Genomic DNA, 21058 nt, shown 5'->3' with positions numbered 1-21058 from the left:
GAGGAAGGCTGCAGATCCCAGTGGCTGCTGGCCAGGAGCCCAGCAAAGCTGGGAAGAACCTGCCCTATCCCAGCACGGGGCCACACCTCTTCCCATGCAGTGTTCTCCTGGAGAAGGGAAATCCACCCCTGAAACAGCACCAAGAGGTCAGAGATTCCCCCCTGAGTCCTACTTTGCATCCCTACATCCCATTGCTCCCTTAAAAGTCTGCAGCAGACTAGAAGCCCAGAGCAGCTACAAAAGGGGACAGGCATCTGCACATGATGGAGGGAGGGATGCAAACATGCGATCGTGGAAGCTTCTGCACGAGAAGAGAGGTCTAGAGACCAGAAACCACACCCCACTCCCCGACCCTCATCTTTCCTGATGTTTCTGTGCTGATCCTTTCCTTTTCTTCCTTCTGAGCCTACATTCTCCCCTCTCCCAGCTTGTCTCATAGCCCAGCCTCATGCACCAAAATTTTCCCATCAGATTATACACCGAGATTTCTGGTTCAGAAAATGTGCACATGCCATTTTGTGTTGTAACTGCTTCTCCCCAGCAGGCTCTAGATCCTTAAGGGCAGGGATCATGTCATATTCCTTTAATGCCTGCAGCACAGTACCTGGTACATGGTAATGTACATGCACGATTCATGAATGAAAATTTCATAAGAACTATGGATTTTAAGATATTTGAAATGCAATAAAACACACTTTACACAAAAGCACTGCATGTACTGTTTAGCAGATCCAGAAAGCACTGCAGCTAACCCAGGGTTTCTTGTTATGAACATAAATGATGACTTTAGATTCTCTGAAAAATTCCTGATTATCTATAATTTTGAGTAACGATGCATGGATGACTCAACAACAACCAAAAAAAAAAAAAAAAAAAACAGCACCTGCAAACAACCCAACCCCCCCAAAATGGGCAAAAGACTTGACTAGACATTTCTCCAAGGATATTCAAATGACCAATAAGCATATGAAAAGATGATCAATAACACTAATTATTAGGGAAATGCAAATCAAAACCACAAAGAAATATTACCTCATACCCATTAGGCTGGCTACTATCAAAAAACAAGAAAGTGTTGGTGAGAATGTGGAGAAATTGGAATGCTTGTGCATTGCTGACTGGAATGTAAAATGCTGCAGCTGCTATGGAAAACAGTACAGCAGTTCCTCAAAAAATTAAACACAGAATTGTCATATGATCAGCAATCCCACTTCTGGGTATATACCCAAAAGAATTAAAAACAAGGACTCAGACAGATATTTTTACACCCATGTTCACAATAGCATTATTCACAATAGCCAAGAGGTGGAAACAATCCAAAATCCATCAACAGGTGACTGGATAAATAAAATGTAGTATATCCACACAAAAACCTTAAAAAGGAATGACGTTTTGAAACATGCTTCATCATGAATGAACCTTGAAAATATTATGCTAAGTGAAATAAGTCAGTCACAAAAGGACAAATATTGTATGATTTTACTTATGTGAGCTACTTGAAATAGACAAATTCATAGAGACAGAAAGCAGAAAGGTGGCTGCCAGGGGCTGAGGGGAGGAGAATGGGAGCTATTGTTTAATGGTTACGGAGTTGCAGTTTGGGGTAATAAAAAAGTTCTGGAGATGAATAGTGGTAACAGCTGCACACAAGTGAATGTACTTGATGTCACTGAATAATACACTTAAATGGAATTTTATGTTACATGTATTTTACGATGAATGAATGAATGAAGCATGGACGTCCCTTAGAGGCAGGCTGGGGTATGAGGAAGGCATTTGATCTTTGGAATTAGACACTTATAATTTCTAGTCCCAGCTGTGTGAGCTCACATGACCCTTTGCTTCCCTGAATTTCAAGTCCCTCATCTGTAAAATGGGTAAGAATACCCAAAACAGGGAAAAAAGTACTCATGTTACAAAATGGATCCAAGGGTTAAGTGAGATGATATATGAAGCCTGCAGCACAGGGTCAGGAGAAGTTACCTCTCCCCTGACGTCCCCATCCTTCCTCCTCCCCAGCCAGTCCCTGGACAATCACCCCAGTTGGCCAGGTTTGCCTTTGGCGCCCAACTCCAGCTCACCTCTCCTAGGGATGCGCAGCCTTCCCACGTTCCACTCCTGAAGGGCGGCCGCCAGTTTCCCACACTCAGTAGCTGGATGCAGGGGGCGAGCTGGCCAAGCCTTATTAATGCCTCCTCCGGGCGCTTGCAACAAGCAAACAAGCAAAGACTGAAATGGGAAAGGTAGAATTTCACTCTCCGTGGGAAGTTTGTGGCAGAGGTATTTTTAGGATGGGAGAAGGAGGGAGGTATTTTTAGAATGGGGTACTCTTCCCATTACTCCTCAAATCCCACTTCACTGGTAACCACCTCCCCTGGGGGGAAGGGAGGAGAGGGGGCACCTAACAGCCTTATTTGGGGGGTGAGGCAGCGCACCCCTGCAGAGGAGGAAGTCACCCTTTGCTTCGTCCTGGGGCTGGGACCCCAGGTGTTTGACCCTGGCCAGCGCCCTGCTGGCCTCCTCCCTTTGGGGAATGAAGCCTTGGGTTCCCTTCCCCCTGCCCAGCCACATCCCCACTCTCCCTTCAGGATGACCTGAAAGGGAAGTTTATAAGAGGAAAAGGAATGAAAAGGATACATTTAACAGCGCACACTGGGCGGGGCAACTTCCTGACAGGAAACGCTGTGGAAACCGGGCCCAGTCTGGCCATGGCAAACTGGTTTGGCTCAGAACTGGCCAGAGTGGACAGGAGACCTCGGGCAGTCGCACATCACAATTAGACTGGACTTGTCCGAGTTCATGTTCTCTCTTGTCCCCTCTAAGCAAGCAGACACTGTAATAATCTGCACACCACAGGGGGAGAAAGGTACCATTTTTTTTTAATCCAGGAAAAAAAAAACCACCCTAATTTAGGTCGCAGAGACATAAAGGGCTATTGGTTGGGAGCAGCAAATCAGCAGCAGACGGAGGCAGCTGAGCAGAGCCAGGCCGAGCAGGGCTGCTGCCCCCGGGCCACCAGCCTGAGTCACCCGGGTGGGGAGGGCAGGCGGTGATGGGCAAGGGGTGTTTATCTTTATTCTTGGGCCGGGGTGTGGGGTGCAGGAAACAATGGGAACAGAAGAGTCCTTGGGGCTGGGACAGGCGCAGTGTTGCACCAGAGAATTCAAACAGGCCCTGAGTTGGAACAGGGAGAAGGCCTCTCCTCCCCTCTCCACCCCTGGCTCTCCTCCCCTCCCCACCCAACAAGACCTTGCAATTCCCTTTTTGCAGGGCTAAGTCTGGCTGTGGCTGGCCAGCTGGTCCCCGCCCCAGCTTTCCCACCCACTTTCGTTAAGAGCCAGGCCCTCCTGCTGCTGGCGTGGGTGGTTCTCCCCTGCCTGGACTCCCTCTCCGCTCGGCACCCTGTCCCTGGATTGTGTTGCATCCCCTCTCCTAGGTTTTCCCTTTTCTCTCTTCACTTGAATTCATCTCCTGTAGTTCCCAATGGAAACGTGAGCTCCTGGGATGAAGGCCCTGTCCCTGCCTCTTAGGGCCCCAGCTCAGCCTGCAGTGAGTAGCCTGGTGACACTGCCCCCTGGAATGCGAGCTCTCAGGAACAGGGACCTCCACTATCTTGGTGGCCCTCCAGCCCTCCAACATGGGCCTGGCTCAGGGGCGAGTGTCTGTCATATGAAAGGATGAGTACCGCTGGGCATCCAGAGACCACCCCCCCCAGGAGAGCACAGGGGCTTAGAACATCCCAGCACCCTGTGTGGGTAAGCACCCACTGAGGTGACATCCTTGTATAAAGAGGAGGGTTTGCATGATATCCTGAATTCAAGTAAAGATAGAACTTGCTCTGGGACACAGCGACCCGGTTTTCCCAGCCCCCCAAACCTCCCAGTGATAGAATGGAGAGAAGGTTGAGAGCCTGCCCTCAAAGATGCTCTCTATGGCCCAACATAGAAAAAAGAATCAAAGCATCTCTTAGCAGGAGGATCTCAGAGCACTGCAGCCTGGGAAGTAGAGCCAGGAAATGGCTCGGTCAAGGACACCTGCTCGTCAAAGGAATTGAGACCTTGGTCTCCTGCTGCCCAAAGTCCTTCCCATTCAGTGATGTTTTTGTGATGAGTCACATAGTTATTAACATACTGACACCATTTTCTTTTTTAATTCTCAAATTTTCCTTGACCCTTTGACCCCTCTAGTTAATTAAACTCACATCTTTGCCAGCATCAAAATAGGTCATCTCTCAGAGTGCACACAGAAGAGCGAGAAGAGAAAAAAGGTGTTTTACAATGTTCCCAGCATACAAGCCTCTGTGCTTTTTCTCAAGCATTGTTTCTCCCACCCACAGTGCTACAGTTAAACAGCCCATTCAACAGGGTTTTGGTTTCTACCTTGTCATTCTCTCCCCGCTCAAATGCCCACCTGGTTCTATGGGTGACAAGGGACATAAAAGGGACCCTTGTATGGTCGTAGCTGCAGCTCCTTGCATTCTTGTCTGGGGTGGGGTGGCGGTGTGGAAGGGCTTCTAGCCCAGTGCCTGGACAAGAAGACAGAAGCAAGATCGAAGTGGCAACAGCCAGCCCAGGAGAGGAGGCACGTGCTGGAACCTCCAGGGACTTGTTTGGGGCCCAGCGTTCCAGGAAGCCCAATAGTGGCCCTTCTTCACCTCCTGTGGGCTTGGCTGGGATCGGTTAAGATCATGCAGTTCCGAGTTGATTTATTCTACCTCCCACCTCCCCACTCCCAGGATGGGCTCTGGGGGCTTCACCTGTAGCTTCTGGGAGAGTAAGAATCCCAGGCTTGCTTCCCCTTCTTCTGGGGGAGAGGCAGAGAAATCCCTTGGGCTTTTTCCCAGTGTCGGTTTTCTCCTCCCTGCATCTGAATGGGAGAGTGTTCAGGTTAAACAGAGGTGCCTGGAGCGACCCCACCTGCTTGGCTGGCTAATCCCCCAGCTCCTAAACACGGGACCCCAGCTGTCCTCTGCAGACTAAGCACATAATCCATCTACGTGTACTTAAGACAGTGCCTGACTCTAGAACTTGGTGCTAGGGGGATGTTTGCTCCCTCTCCCCTCCCTCCCCTCCTCCTACCTCCCCAGGGCAGGTTCAGGCAAATCCAGCAGATGCCCACTGAGCCCCTTCTATGCAACAGGCAGGCCCTGGGCTGGGTGCTGCAGGAATGGAAGGCAAGCATGTCGCGCTGCAGGAGGGCGGTGGGGGTCAGGACTCCACTGAATGAGCCGCTTCTGTGTCACAGGTACTTTGTGAGGTACTTTACTCCCATGACCCGATTTAACTTAACTTTCACAATTCTTCAATGTAACTATTAGTGTCCTAATTTTCTTACGAGGAGACTGAGGCTCCAAGAGTGAATGAAAGAACTGACAATCTAGTAGCTGCAATGGGTTCTTTATTTAAAAAAACCCACAAAACTCGGTACAGTTCAATGTGGTAAAGGCCCGGGAAAGAAAAGCAGAGAGTGCTTGGATGCCCAGAGGAAGGCAGGTGCGGGTGGGGATTTACCCTGGGGGATGGGCCACCAGCAGTTTTTCTCTATCCAGGACACTAATGCCAAATGCTCCCTGCTTTACAAGCACCTCCGGCCCCTGAGAGCATTGTCTATGCTCAGGAAATACTGGTTGCCCGAGTGGCTGATTTCCCAAGCAGAGGAGACACAAGAACCCCAGGGGCAGGTGAGGGCTCTGGGCTTGGCAGGAGCCTAGTTCAAATTACTGATGGACTTGCGTCCTCATTGATCCACTGAGCCCTTGGGATGGGACTCCTACAATGTGATGGTTCCCCAGGGAATCCCCTGGACTTGCAGGTCAGAGTCAGGAGTCCCATAATGCACTGCTCCACTGAGAACCCACAGGACCCCAGGGGCACGCAGTGCCTACACCTCCTTTCCCCCGGCCCCCAGCCCTGACCACGCTCACTTTTTCCGTTAATCTAATTAAATCAAGGAGGAAGCTTCAACTAAGTACTAACCTGGCTTAGTACCTTTCCTTAGCATCCTACGTGTGTGTGTGTCTGAGAGCCTCTAATCAAGAGAGTCCCTTCTAGCAAAGGCAATGGGAACAGAATGGAAAGAAATTTATAATATATTATATAGGGGCAAAAAGTGAAAAAAATGTCCTCCTCTTTTGTTTTTTTCTTATTATAAAGGCTCATTCCTAAAAATATTGGAAAATACAGAAGAAGGAAAGGAAGAAAATAAAAGTCACTGTTCATCCCGCTATTTGGGGTCCCCCTCATTCACACCTTCTGATATCTGTATTTTTATGCATACTGGTGTTTTAAAAATGGGAATATACACTATAAACTGCCTTGTAATCTGCTTTTTTTCACTTAACAATATTCATACATTTTTTTCCACACTGTCCCCATTGTCTTTGCTAGAAAGGAGTTTAGCTGGTCTCTTGGTTACAGGCTGTCATATACACCTTGGGTGGTAAAGCCAGGTTAGTACTTAGTTGAAGTCTCCCCTTTGATTTAATCTGACTAATTGAAAAACTGTTGGAGAGAAAAATGAGAGAGTGGGGAGGAAAAAAAGAGAGTCTATAGATGCACACCGGCAGCTACCTTGAAAAACTTCGTTCCAGAACAAATGTTTGAAGAATTCTCCCTCCATCCTCCAGGATTCTAGCACCCATCTCCTCTGAGTGGGGAGGAACTCCTGGATGGTGAGTGGGGGGATGCAAGTCCTTGTCTCCCTAGGACTCCCTGAGATCTGCGTCCTGCTCACCAGGGACCCACTGCTGAAGGCTGTGTTCCCAAAACTTATAATTAAAGGAGAAACTGATAATTAGCCAGTCAATTGAGACAAAGTAGATGGTCACACTTCAGGCCCACTTGGAGGTAAATGTTTTGGACCTGAACTATTTAGTGAGGCTGAATTAACCAGGTAACCATCAGGCCTGCCCACCTGCAGAGAGTTATTCTCCCAGAGCTGAGCATGGTGCAAACAAATCCAAAGTCAAAAGTCACAAAAGTTCCAAAAGTGCTTTGGAGCATCCCAGAGCCCTCTTGGGCATGTGCCCATGAGCATTTCAGGGCAGAAAATCTGTTCCCAATTCCCTGCTCTTAATGGGGGTGACAATTAGCAGAATGAGATGGGTGGTACTTGAAAACATCCTATTGGTGACTCTGATATGGCGTGCCCCTAATCCACTTCAAACCTCCTTCCTCTTATTGAGGGTCCCTTCAATAAAGACACAAAACTGGCGAATGAGAAAGGGTGTGTGGGGCACACCCACAGACCTAGCAAACCCGAGCCTAGTACAAGGCCTGGCATGGAGTAGCTGCTTAAGATGAGTTGTTGAATGAATGAATGAACGAGCAGAGAAGTGGGGTGAGAAAGTACAGTCAGGGCATATGTAGAGGATACCAAAGAATTCAGCTGCTTTCAGCAACAGAGGCATGTGTGAAAGTGGTGGGAGGTGAGCTGCTGAAGTTACAAGAGCTAACTGTGGCAGCAATGACCATGTTTACTGAGCACCTATAAGTGCCCAGGCACTAGGTCACACCGTGTCCTCCATCCTCACTGACAGAGTTGGATCTTACCATCACCATCTCCCAGCAGGCAGGACCAGCACTCAGGCCCTGCTTGATGCCCCGCTGCCTCCCCTGCTGCTGAAGTAAGAGGTTGGGTAGGACTCATCATCAGGCTTTTTCCATCCCCTACCTTCCCCAGCTCACATGGCAGACCCAGCCTGAACTTAAGCTGCATCCACCCAGAATCAGAGCAGGCCAGGGCCCATCTGGGAGGGCCTGGGAACCAGGCAGCCAAGCATCTGTTGTTTGAAGGAGCAAGCTGCCCACCAAATGTGACTCTTCCTAAGGCAGATGGAGTTGAAGGTCACAAGCTGGACCCTCAAATGGTTCCCTCAGGCTTGGAGGTGATGGGAGATTTGGGTGCAGCTGGATTTTGTTGCTAAGATGGCCCTCTAGTGCATCTCCCAAGATTCCAATATCCCTTCTCATCTGTTTATTCATTCACTTAACAAATAATTATTGAGTACCTACAATGTACCAGGTTCTGCACTAGGAAAGGAGTCCTAAAGGGAGAGTGCATTCTAAAGGGCCTGTGTCTCTAACATCTCTGAGATGGGAACACAGGCCCCCGGGGCCTATGCTACAGGTGCCAGCACAAAGGTGCGAAAGTGTGTCTTCCCGCCTCTGCAGAGAACATAGTGCGGGCCCCTAGTGGTGTTCCCTCTAGGTGGGCAGGGCCCCCTCGACCTAGGGTCTGTACCCTGGCCCACACTCCACAGGCAGCAGCAGGCCGGCCATGCAGGATCAGTGCAGCAGGCCCCAGCATGAGTACAGCAAGTTGGCAGGTGCACAGAGCAGGAGTCATGAGACACCCTGGGCACACGGAGGATTGTGGTGAATGCAGCCCCAGACTCGCTGAAAGCTCAGCTATAGGAAACCCAGAGTGGCAGAAAGACCCAGCGGAATACTATTGTTTATTACTTCCACTGCGACCCTAGTTTATACCCAGGGAGTATGGCATAGCAGACACAGGCTGTACTTATGCTATGGTTATTAGGAATTATAGAGGGTTTTTTTTTGCGAATTGAGTTTAAAGTCACATAACAGAAAACTAACCATTTTAAAGTAAACAATTCAGTGGCATGTGTACGTTTGCAATATTGTGCAGCTGCCACCTCTATCTAGTTCTCAAATACATTCCTCCTCCTAAAAGGAGACCCCATAGCCATTTAGCAGTTACTCCCACCTGCCCCTCCCCCAGATCCTGGCAACAACCAATCCACCTTCGGTCTCTATGTATTTACTCATTCTGGATATTTCATGTAACTGGGATCATATAATATGTGACCTGCTCTGTCTGGCTTCTTTCACTTGGCATAATGTTTCCATGGTTCGTCTGACTTGCAGCATGCACTAGCACTTCACTCCTTTTGATGGCTGAATAATACTCTGTGGTATGGCTCTGCCACAATTTGTTTATTCATTTATCTGTGGATGGACTTTTGCATTGTTTCAGCCTTTTGGCTATTGTGAATAGTGCTATATGAACATGTGTGTTCGTTCAACAAGAATTTGAGTCTGTTTTCATTTCTTTTGGGTCTTCTCCCAGGAGTGGAATTGCTAGGGGAATGAGAGTTTTTAGAGCTGGGATGAACTTAAAGGTCAGTTAGTACAATTTTATAGATTGGGACACTGATACCTGAGGAGATTATCTGCCCTGCTGGGGGTCACATATGTGTCAGGATGTGGGGCGTGGCCAGAAGCCAAGTCAAAGGCTCTTCTAAGTTCACCACACCTAAGTCAAGACTCATTGCCTGTTGTGTGGGTTCCATGTTGTGGAGGTTCCGTGGTGTCCAGCACAGAGCCTCTTGCACGTGATAGGCACCAAATATTTGTGGAGTGAACGAATGAAAACAAACATCTACACCCAGTTTTTTTAAAGCATTACCCAGTCTGAAAGGGGAAGTGCCCATTATCCCATCTTGGAGGTTCAAAGCATCTTGGAGAACAATTCTACAAGGGTCAGAATTAATGTGCCCATCGAGGAGATAAACTCCACCGGAGTGGGACTGGCGGGTTGCCTGTCACTCCACTTCCTAACCTTTTCCTCCCTGACTGGTTCAACTTCTCCTCAGTACCTCCCAGAGTAGGGTGGGTGAAGCTGGCTGGGCCTTACTGAACCACAGTGGCCCAAGGAGAAGGCAGCCGGCCCACCCCTTGGCCAGAGACTCTCAGGGCCCATACGCATGATGGAATGCCCTCACTCTGGGAGAAGGCAATGGGCTCGAGCCTGTCTGATAGGCCAGCTGTACCATTGGGTTCTCATGGTACCAAGCGGTTCTATTTTGTGGGGCATGATACAGCCCCCAGGACTTCTGCTTGGGATCTGTGGTTCTACTTCCAAGGAGACCGAGGAAAGGCACCTCTGCCGGCAAGAAAGCCTGGTCTGCGGGCCAGTGGATGAATGCCCAGGTGTTATGGGGCACGGGCAAGCTCCTTCCTCACCTTTCCACCTCCTCCACCATCTGCAGGACCATGGAAACTTCTGTCAGCCACACAGTGAGGCTATCCTAATGACACAACTGTTCCTCCAGAAACAGGGAGCTGTCACCACACAGGTGCAAAGCCCACTGATATTCTAATAGTTTCTCTGGAACCCACGTGGTGTTGAGGTGACATCTCAACGTCTCCATTGGCTGCGAGGTGATAGCCTCGGATCAGATCAGCCCTGCATGGAGTACAAGGGCTTCTGTGCCAGTGTGCTGTCAACCTGAACACTTCAGGCACCTCGGGGGACAGTGTCCTGAGTCCTGTGCCCAACAGCTCTAGTCTTGAACAGGCACAGATGTGTGACTCTCAGGTGCCTGAGTGTCCATTGAAGTCATCGGTGCTGCCGGTAAATGACAGTGCAGCTGGGGATTTACCTTGTCCTTCCGTGGAGGACACTTCTTTATAGTCCTCTGTAGACCCCAGTGACAGTCCATACACTTCAGGTGTTAATGTGCATGAGTAAGTGAAGGGAGCCACAAACAGGACTCAAATTAATGCACAGGAAAGGAAGGAGCAAGGGCTTGAAATTCACAATTCCCAGGTATCGTTCCACCCCCCATTCTATCCCTACCTGGCCTTGGCAAGTCCTTTTACCTCTGCAGCACTCAGTTTCTGCATCTGTAAAGGAAGGAAAGGCCTCTGTACCATCCCTTCAAGCTCTGAAGTAATCTCTGTACACGGGCACACGTGTATGTCACATTGGAGATGTGACAGCAGGCTGTGGCTGACATGGCATCGTGGGACGTGCATTGAGCTGTCCCGACACACAAGCTGCCATGGGCTCTGCCAGTCGCTGTCTTGGCTGCACACAGCGAGGTGTGTGGGAGCCATCAGAATCCACAGAGCCCGCGTTCCTCCCACCATCCTCCTTTGCCTCAGCCACTCCAGGGAGCGTGGGCGAGCCCAAGGGCTCCTTCCTGCCTCTTCCCCAATTTGGAATTTGTGCATTCTTTTATGCACTCATCCTCTGTTTAGCCTCTCATCAAGCATTATTGCACTCTTCCTGGGAGCCAGACCCTGGGTGGATGTACAGCTGTCCCTGGAGGAGCCACAGCTGAGAAGTCCAGGCAGCCTCATGCGCAAATAAACACGCTCTCTCGAGGGTAATATTTGAGGATAAAGATGTGTACCGGGAACAGTGGGGCAGCAGAAGGGAGGTGTCAAGGCTGTTGGGTGGGGCTGAAAGGAGGACTGAAACCACCTTAGAGGAAGTGGCCCTTGAACTAGCCCCTGGGGGAACAGAGAGGACCAAAGCCCAGCGGCCCCGAGCAACTGGCTGAAGACCTGAACTGCAGGTAAGAAACTACAGGCCCCCTGCACCCCCATCTCCCAACCCAGTTCCAGGCAGCCTCCCATCTCCCTGGTCCACTGTGACCCTCCCCTTCCAGTCTCTACAGATCCACAGCCTGATGCCCACAATCAGCATTTCATCACCTCTGATGCTGATGGTTTGCCCTCGGAGACAAAACCCTACAAGATCCTGGGCCTCATCTCGTATTCCTGATTTCTCCAGTGCCTTCCAGAATCAGGGGTGGGCATGGGGCACGTGCCCCCAAATGATTCAGGGTTCACTTATTCATCACAGTGACACAGCTGCCAGGCAAACGGTGCCCCAGGCGGCTGTCCTTCCTACAGCAGGTGGTCCTTCCATACACGAGCACACAGAGTGTCAATAGGGGCAGCTGAATTCCAGTTTCCCCCAAGAACTAGCCCTCTCCAGAGATATCACAGAGTGTCTCATTTTACTTAGGGTAAATCCCTTGAAATGCATGAACAACAAAAACTAAAATTAATGTTCTTCTTGACGCAAATATTCAAGACGGGGAGTAGAAACCTCTCCTGCAATGAAAATGAGACCTCAGGGGGCCAGCTCTCAACTCCAAGCCAACTAAACAGCCACACTTCTGCTGATGCTTGGCACGGCCTCCCATCCTGCGACTGGTCCCACAAACACACAGCACAGGGGCATCCGTCTGCACTTCTAATGCAGGTTTTCTGACTGTCAGCACCTCTGGAACTGTCCACGTCATGACCAAAAAGTCTGACGTAGCCTCTGAAAGGGAGGCAGTTCTGTGGCAGTTTTAAAGGCTGTGATTTGGCTCATTCTAAGGGATTTCTTTCCAACACTACCATCAGGGTCCTTCTCCCTCTCAGTCCCTCTCCTCAGATCTCAGCGTACTGCCTGCAAATCGACAAGTGTCCATAATCAGGTTCAGCTCAGCAAAATGTTTTAACTCCTACTATGTGCAGAAGACTCTGCCTGAGCTTTCCAACATGGAAGCCACCAGCCCATGTGGTTACCGAGCATGTGAAATTCGGCTAGTCAGATGAAGATGAGCTGTGGGGGTAAACTATACACCGGGTTTTGAAGACTTAGTACAAAACAAAGCTAGAGAATAAATTACAAATAATTTTTATACAAATTACATGTTGAAGTAATAATATTTTGGATACATTGGGTTAAATAAAATATGTCACCAAGATTAATGTCACCTATTTCTTCTTCTTTTTTTAATATGACGACTAGGAAAATTTTAAAGTGAATATATGGCTTGCATGATATTTCTGTAGGACAGTGATGGTCTGTATACTAGAGAAGAAAAGCATCACAATGGTTTGGGGCTCTGGGGCATTCTGAGTGAGTTGAAATTAAAACAGTCTCCATAAGGCATTAGTTTTCTACATTATTATTTGCTAGCCGCTTGTACCACCTGCTTGGAGAAGATTCCAACACACTGAGCCTTTTAGCAGGGCAACAGAGTATGAGATGTTTGGGGCAAGAGGTGGGATCTGACCCATCATTATTCTCTGCAGGTGAGACTACAGGTAAAACTCTTTCACAGTGATCTCCAGGTGTGATCAGATTATTAGGCAGGTTGGAATTTTCTCAACCCACCTGCGTTGCTAGCAATCATGTTCATGATCTGTAGGGACCCAAGATGGAAGGAGCTGTCACTCAGGCCCTCAGCAGAGGACCAGCAATCTCAAAGAAATGCTGGAATCTGGCTAAGAATGGAGGAGACGTGTGCAAACAGTCTCAGTTCCTCACCTCCCTTCTGGGATGTTTGCTTGTGGAGAGGTATTAGTTAGGGGAGTTCCATGACCAGATATGTGGAAAGAAAGAAGTATAGACAGGCAGCATACTCTGTGTCCCTTCCATGGGCTGGGCATGGGTTTTATGTAATCTCACTATCCTCACCACAACCCTGCTGGGTGGGTATAGGCCCATTTTATAGATGAGAAAACTGAGGCTCAGAAGGTTGACTCACCCAGGTACTAATGCAGGTTGCTTCTGACTGCCCCCCACAGAAATGATTTGATGCATAAAACTGCTGGGGGATTAGGCCTGGCCTAGAAATCAGGCCACATGTCCTGGATTCAAATTTCAGGAGTTGGGTGATCTTGGACAAGCTGCTTTCTCTCCCTGAACCTCAATTTTCTTGGGAAAAAAAAAAAAAAAAGTAGGTATTGGTGGACAAAACCAGTGTTTCTTTAACTTTTTTCAACTATAACCGATTATAACATTTTTTTTCCATGTCCAGGATCTAAATCTATGTGTGTGTAAAACGGAAAGAAAAGTTTGATTGAACAATATTTACTTTATTCTGTAACATCTTATGGAAAAACCTGAAAGAACTTTTTGGCCAACCCAATACATATGATGCATGTTAACATTTTCTAATCTATTCTATTTATATATATATATATATATATATATATACATATATATATACATATATATATTTAAGCTGGTGGATTGCGACCCACTAGACTGATCATATGACCCATGATAAGCTGCCACCTACAGTTTGAAAAACAGTGCTCCAAATGATTGATTTCCAAGCTTGTCTCCAGAACTAACATCCTGAGGGTCTGTAAGCACCTCGGTCTCCGATCAGCTCTCTCCCTGCCCCTCGCGCTCCACCCACCCCGCCCCTCCTCACACAGACGAGGCCCAGAGAACTTAACATGTTTCTCACTGGAATCAGAGAGCAGACGAGAGGAGCTGTAAGAACACTGCCTCCGACCCATCAAGAGGTCCCCGTCCGTGCAAACTGTTTGCTGGGACATGGAAATCTCTCTATTATAACAGAATGCTTCTCTGTAATAGAATTTGTTATAATGGGGCTTTACCATTCAATCTAGCAGCAAAATACATTTCAGAGCCCTGGAAAAGACGAACCTGAAGTCCCCCTGATTGTAAACAGTGCCAGTGTAAGGAAACCCCGTTGCCCCTTCTGATTACAAGGTTATAAAGAGCCTTATTTTGGCAACCCCTATCAGGAGCTTATTTTCCCTCCTAGCTCCTCTCTGAAGAAATGACGGCCTCATCCTAGGGTGAGGGGCCGGGTGTGCTCTAATCCCATGCGGTGAATGGGGGGAATCATGACATTCAGACACAGCCGAGATGTCTGCCAGGGTTGTTACAAAGAAAGCCTCACCCCTCCCCGACTTCCTGCTAGTGCCTGTGCAAGGTCTCTACACCAGGGTGTTCCTGAAGCTTCTGTGGGCATGAGGCCTCCTCTGCATCCAGGTTCCTTGTCTATGACCCCTGGGTGGATGTCCCGGTGTGCTCAAGTGTGGCACTGAGAAGACAAGCGGGGGGCATGTGGCCCTGGCCCCAGAGCAGCTAAGGAGGTGAATGGTGCTGGGGGCAGGCCCAGCTTCCAGAAGGCAAAAGGAGGGCCTGGCAGCCAGGAGCAGAGGTCAGGGGCAAACAAGGCATGAGGTGCTGCCACATCAGGCCACTCCTCCCCACGCTGGGCCTTTCAGTGACCCTCCACGTTGCCTTGAGTGGGCATACGCCTCTGTTTCACTTCACAGTTTCTTTTATTTCACTTGTCATGTTAGGAGCTGTTCTATCTTCAGAGTTGGCTTAACTCCTAGGAGTGGTGGCAGGTGGCTCCTGGGGTCCCAGCCAGCCTTCCCTCAGTGCTCCTGCGCCCCTCCGGGCTGACTCCACTGCGGCCAGCACATCTGCACTTCCCTGAGGTAGTCAACAAACACCTGGAGACCACAGTGGGCCGTGAGCCATGCACAGGGGAATTGCTCAGGCCCCACCAACACTACGCCCAGGCCCAGGCCTCACGGCTCATGCTTACACAGTTTCAGAGCCAGCGTGGGCAAGACGGGCTTCCAGAACTCTCTCGGCCAGAGCTGAGCCCTCCCACACCCTTCTCAGGCTCCTCAGGTCCTGCATCAGAACCTGGAAAGTCTGCAGTTTTCAGCACCTGGCAGGACATGGGCAGAAGTTGAGGCTGCTTGTGTGGGTTCAGGAAGGGCCTCTGTCACCCTAACCCCTTTCCTACTGTCCCGCCAAGCCTCCTCGGCTGGCTGATGCCCATAATTCCACAACCAAATTCCTCTGGGGCAAGACAAACCTGGACTTCAGCCCATGTTCAAATGCCCATAGCTGGGAGTGGCGGCTTTAGAATCTTACCAGCCACTTACATCTTAGAATGAATGAGTTCATGCAAAGCAACTCAGCTGAACTAAAGGGCTTACCTGTGTCTGGGCATTTGCTGGGCCTTATGGTGGAAGAAAAGGCAGGAAGACATAGTCCTGTTGTCAAGGGGCTGCGGTCTATTTCACGGGCTCCTGACAGCAGGCTTTGAGGGAGAGCTGGGAGTGTGCTGGGGAAAGGAGGCGGAGGAGCGGGGAGGGAAGGGACCCATTTTCCCACCAAGTATGTTTAGCCTTGTGATGCCTGCCCGAGGGGGCTCACTACCTACCCCTCCCCCAAGAGAATTTTCCCCAGCAAAGAAGTTCGTCACAGGCAAATGTTAGACACAAATTTGTACTTCCTGAACAAACATGAACTGACAAGGAGTAGAAGATGTAAAAACACAGCCCCTAGACCAGGGTTAGGATTCCTGCTCTGAGATCTAATAGCTGTGACTCTAAGTGACTTAACCTCTCTGCGCCTCAGTTTTCTCATCTGTCAAGTGGAGAGAATAATAATAATACCTACCTCCTAGGGTTATTGTGAGGATCAAAAGAGTTCATAAAGTGCTCAATAAACATTAGCTATTAATAGTATACAAGAGTAAATCTCTTCAGGGGAAACTGAATGTTGACTGCTTAGAACTGGACTTCAGGCTCACTGCAAGGGGTGGGGGTCCAGACAGACTCTGGGACCCTTTATGAATGTCTGGAATCTTCAGAGACGCCTTCCTGCCCTGGCCAGTGGCCCTGCTTTGTCCAGTGGCAGGTGCAGTGACTCTGGCCCTGTTGGGAGGTATCTGAAGGGCTCCGGCTCCTTCTCCAAGCACTTCTCCAGATCCCTACTGCTGCCCTGACCGTGCCTGGCTCATCTCAGCCAGCGGTCATCCGAGGCCAGGGAACCCCTGGCTATCCCAGGGGCAGCGTGGACAGCAGGGTCCCCTCTTTGCTCTCCCTGCGCTAGTCTACTCTGAACACTGCTGGCTGACTCATTTAGGAGAACAGCCTGGATCATGTCTTTCTCTTGCCCACTCATCTTCGTTGGGTGATTAGTACTTAGTGCTAAGTACTTGGTACTTAGTACTTCGCCCTTGGTAAGGAGGACAATTCCTTAACCTGGCATTCACGTTGCCTCCACCTTCTTCGTGGGCTTTTCTTTTCCTCGCTGCTGTTCGTACATAATAATCACAGTGAGCACGCATGGAGCTCTTAGTTTGTGCCTTAAACTGCTCCAAGGACTCCACGTGCATTATCTCATTTACTCATCGTAACAACCTCCTGAGGTAGACACGATTCTTAGCCTCATTTCATAATAGGATATTGAGGCACGCAGAGGTTAAGAAACATACTCAAGGCAACCCCACTAGTTGATGGTGGAGCTGGGACTGAATCCTGGAAGCCAGGCTGCAGAGGGCCACCCCAGCCTTCTTTCAGTCTGGATCGCTTTCTGTTCCCCCAAAACGCCGGGCAGGTCCGGCTGCTCACGTCAGTTCTCTCACTGCCTGGAGTGTTCTCCCACTCTCGTCACCTCCAGACTCCCATCTTGCCCACAATGGAGCCCACGCAACAGGGTTCACGTGGAACCAGGGAAGAGTGCCCTACTGGTCAGGCAGGAATCATCTTTCCCTCTTTGCCACTTGGAGACGTGCGTGAACATCCTTTTACCTGCCTCATTGGATCCTGAGGGCCTGTCTGTGCACCTTTGATCTTTCTGCAGCAGCCTGGGCAGGATCAGGACCGTCTGTTAAATGAGTGAATACGTGATGTGCAACAGGTTTTAAACTTTGCAGAGACTCTAACACTTCCCATCTTATTTAATACTCATGACTCTGTGTTGGGGTGGATATTGTTATCCCCACTGTGCAAATGATAATAGTAAGTACCACTTGTTAAGTACTGTGCTAAAGGGTTAATATATATTTTCTCAATAACTCCTTCCAGCTATTCTGAGAAGTAACTATAATGATCCCCATTTTCCAGATGAGAACACTGAGGTCAGAAATGCTCAGTGACCTTCCAGGATCATGCTTGGAGCCAACCCTGAGTCTCCCAGTGCTGACTTATACTCCTCTTCAGGATAAACTTGCATTTTAAATAGGCTATGTTCTCATTCTTGTTACTCTCCCATTTCTCCAATTTGATTCAAAGTGATCAGACCTGTAAGACCCCTCTGAAAACTGGGCTGAGGGACCCGCCACCTCATCCCCATCCCCGGCTCCTGGGAGCTGCTTAGTGGCTGCTGCTTGGTGCTGGCTGATACAGGACCAGTGACTGACAGAGCCCAAAGGGCTCCAGATTTGTCTTACTTCTTAATGCCCTGCTTTTGCTGTTTTTCCCTATTCTACTTCATTCTTTTCTTTCTATTCTTTAAAGCTACCATTTACTTTTCAAAAAGCCTAAAAGCAGTAATTACATAAATATGTAAATAATTCCTCCTCATCAAGGCTGTACTCTGATCATCCACCTTAAATCAAACGAAACCCAGGCCATGCATAGGCTACAGTGCTAAATAGGGTTAAGGAAGAGAGAAGTGGTAGAAACAGTCTTAAGTTAGCCTGACAGGAGCTCACAGAATGGACACATTGCTCTGAGGCTGGGCTGTTAGAGAAACTGGCCTCAAAGGATGGACAACATTTAGGGATGCATAATGTTTAGGCAGAGAAGAGGCTGGGCAGATGGTCTATTAAAAACAAAACAAAACAGAACAAAAAAACCCCCCAAAACCTGTAAAAACGAAGGAACAAAGAAATGAATACCGAAGATGTGTTCAGTATATCAAGTGGTTCCATTTTGGTTGGTGTGATGGATGGATAGAAGGAAACGGCAGGTGTGGACTTGGCAGTGGGCAGGTGGTCAAATTATGAAGATTCTTCAATGCCAGCCTAAGGAATTTGACCTTAATGTGATAAGCAGTGGGGAGCCACTGAAGATATTTGGATGCAAGAGCAATGGGTTGAAAACACAGTTCACTCGGTGGTGGTGTGCAAGCAAAGTTCCCTGGGTCTGGTTTACTAATCACAGAGGGAAGAAAGTGCTTGGGAAAAGTGCTCAGAGCCCGCATTTCTAATCAGCTTCCAGGTGAGGCCCACACTGCTGGTTCAAGGGCCACACATGCAGTAGCAATGTGAGAAAGTTTCATCCTAAACCTAGATAGTTGTTTTCCACTCCTCAAAGCTTTGAAAAAATACTTCTGCCTGGCTCCTCCAGCCTAATTAATCAGACTCGGGGGTGGAGCCAGGCCTGGGTAGAGTTTAAAACTCTCCAGGTGCGTCTGGTGAGCGGGTAGGGTTGAGACTTGCCATCCTTAACTCCGGAGGTGAGCGTTCTTCTCTTCCCAGGTCCACCAAGCGTAGTTCCGTGATTCAGAACTCGGCAAAGGCAGTGGGAGCATGGCCAGTAAGCAGAGCCGTGAGGTGGGCAGCCCCAAGCCCTACCACCCTGGGCCAACAGCCGGCACTCGGGAAGGCTCACACGGGGTGGGACGCAGCCATGGCAAGTGACGTGAAAACACCCACGTCCAGAGACGGCATGCTCTTTTTCCTCCGAGCCCCCTGATTTTCTCAGGTCATAAAAGGGGAACGTGAGGCAGCAGCATGCACTGGGCCAGTCACGGGTCCTGCCTCCGTGTGCCCAGGATGGGGAAGAGGAGGTGAGCTCTCCGCAGCTGGAGCTCCACCAGAGCGCTGGTTGGCAACCGGGGCAGCTTGCTCTTTGGCGCTTGGCTACCTGGCCTCATCCCAGGCTTTGAATCTCTATCAAAGGGTGTTAAAATGACACCAAATGACAGACACCTACGGTGTTCTAGGTGTAATTCCACACGTTCCTGAACAATCACGGTCCCCGGGTGAGGAATGGGGAACTGGCCTTACAGACGAGCAAGGCAAGAAGAAGCAACCAAGTTCTCTCTGAGCTACTGCGCATCCTGAAGGCCCCAGCTGGGCTGAGCATGCTCAGTGAGGGGCATCAAAAAAAAAAAAAAGAGCAGAGGCTGGAAGATGAGCAAAGGAATATGGGTCCGTGAGAGAGGCTGGGACTATGAATGCTTCACATGACCTAGGCTTGCCTTTCGAGCCTTGACTGTCTTCAGTCCCCTTCCAAAGCCTTAATTTCCAGAAAAGATGGGCAACCAGGCCACTTGGCTGCAGAATGAGTGTTTCCTGCTCCCTCCCTGAGTTTACCCCAGGCCAGAGAGACTCACTCTCCTGCTTCTCTGTTATCTGAATCAGGCCCACCTTCCCCACCCCGCCTGGTCTTGTCGGGAGACGCCAGCCCACCAAGCTCCTTCCTTTCTGAACTCCAGCAGCTGCTGCCCTGGGTGCCCCTTATCTCTTCACTCGGCTTCTCTCTGCAGCAATGCTCTCCATTAGAAATATATTGCAGGCCACATGTGCAATCTAAAATCGTCTGGTAGCCACATTAAAAAGTAAAAAGAAATGGGTGAAATTAAGTTTTAACAATATATTTTAACCCAATATGTGCAATATATGATTGTTTCAACACGTATCAATCATGAGGCATGTTAAGGTTTTTTTCTTGTCCTCAATCTTCGAAATCTGGTATTTCACCTTCGTGGGCACCTCGGTTTGGAGTGTCCGCATTTCAAGTGCTCAATAGCTACAGGCAGCTATGGCTACTGCACGGACAGCTCTAGACTGTATGCACTTGGGGGGCGGGAATCGTTTACTAGCGCTCACAGATGCCCTGGATACGGGAGCTGGAGGAAATCTCAGGACCACCTGCTCTAACACCCTTGCTCTGCAGGTGCGGAAACAGCCTCAGCTCACGAGGGGAGGGACTCGCTATAAATCACAGTGACTAGAGGGTCTAGCCAGGCCAGAGATCTGTCTTCCAAACGAGACCCCAATGATCCTTCTGTGTCTCAGTCTGTGTGGTCGTCTCTGTGCAAGAAGACTCTGCCCCTTTGCCCACCGTGGGTCCTGGAGGGAGGTGTTGACTGATCAGTGCCCAGTGGTACCTTAGGGTCCACTCAGTGGCCTCCGTTCATCCACTGGGCAGAGTCCAGCGCTCACACTCAGGCCAGTGCCTCCTTTTACCCCCCATCTCCTCCAGTCCTGGGTCAAGCTGTGACCCAGGAGAGAGAAGGACTCAGGAGGAAGGAACGTTGGCAAACAAGCCAGGTGTGGATGCCAATCACACAGTTCTTGGCAGCAGAAGCCATTCTGGGAATCCTGATGCACTAATATTACAATCATGAGGCAACCATCCGTCCAATCGGCCACGTGCTTGTTTCTCCATGCTGGGTCCATACCTCCAGCCACAGAGCCCCAGCTGAAATTACAGGAGTACCACCTCCACTTCCTACACTCTGCATCCCCTCTGCAAGCCTACTCAACCTCGTCCTCCACACTCTGAACACTGGAGGCTACTAGACCTCTCTCGGGTAAGCCTATCAGCTGAGCTGCATGCCTTACAAGGAGCGGCTGCGCTGTGCCCACACCTGTTTATGCCAGTTGTGTTTGTTATTGTTATTTCACAACTTAATTAAATATAATGTAAATTGATGAAATAGAAATTCAAAAAGAAAGTAAACTGGGGATTTCCCTCGTGGCGCAGTGGTTACGAGT

General features: G+C 49.4%; 1 protein-coding gene across 11 annotated transcripts in view; it reads right to left on the bottom strand.

Moving 5' to 3' along the window:
• Positions 1-21058, bottom strand: part of ZBTB7C (zinc finger and BTB domain containing 7C) — a 376759-nt gene that overhangs the window by 37833 nt on the left and 317868 nt on the right. For 2 of the 11 annotated variants that reach the window (XM_082416549.1, XM_082416552.1), the window contains one exon: positions 10603-10649. The exons of 5 other annotated variants lie outside the window; for them this stretch is intronic. In XM_082416549.1, coding sequence (XP_082272675.1) covers positions 10603-10649 — 47 coding nt within the window. Of the gene's footprint in view, positions 1-2081; positions 2230-4756; positions 4870-10602; positions 10650-21058 lie in introns of those variants that run through there. 4 more of the 11 variants (XM_082416553.1, XM_082416544.1, XM_082416542.1 and 1 more) reach the window with 3 other exon arrangements.

This window comes from Balaenoptera physalus (genome assembly GCF_965194825.1).
Source record: "Balaenoptera physalus genome assembly, chromosome: 12".
Classification (NCBI taxonomy): domain Eukaryota; kingdom Metazoa; phylum Chordata; class Mammalia; order Artiodactyla; family Balaenopteridae; genus Balaenoptera; species Balaenoptera physalus.
Note: the sequence above shows the minus strand (reverse complement) of the source record. Positions and strands in the feature narration are given on the sequence as shown.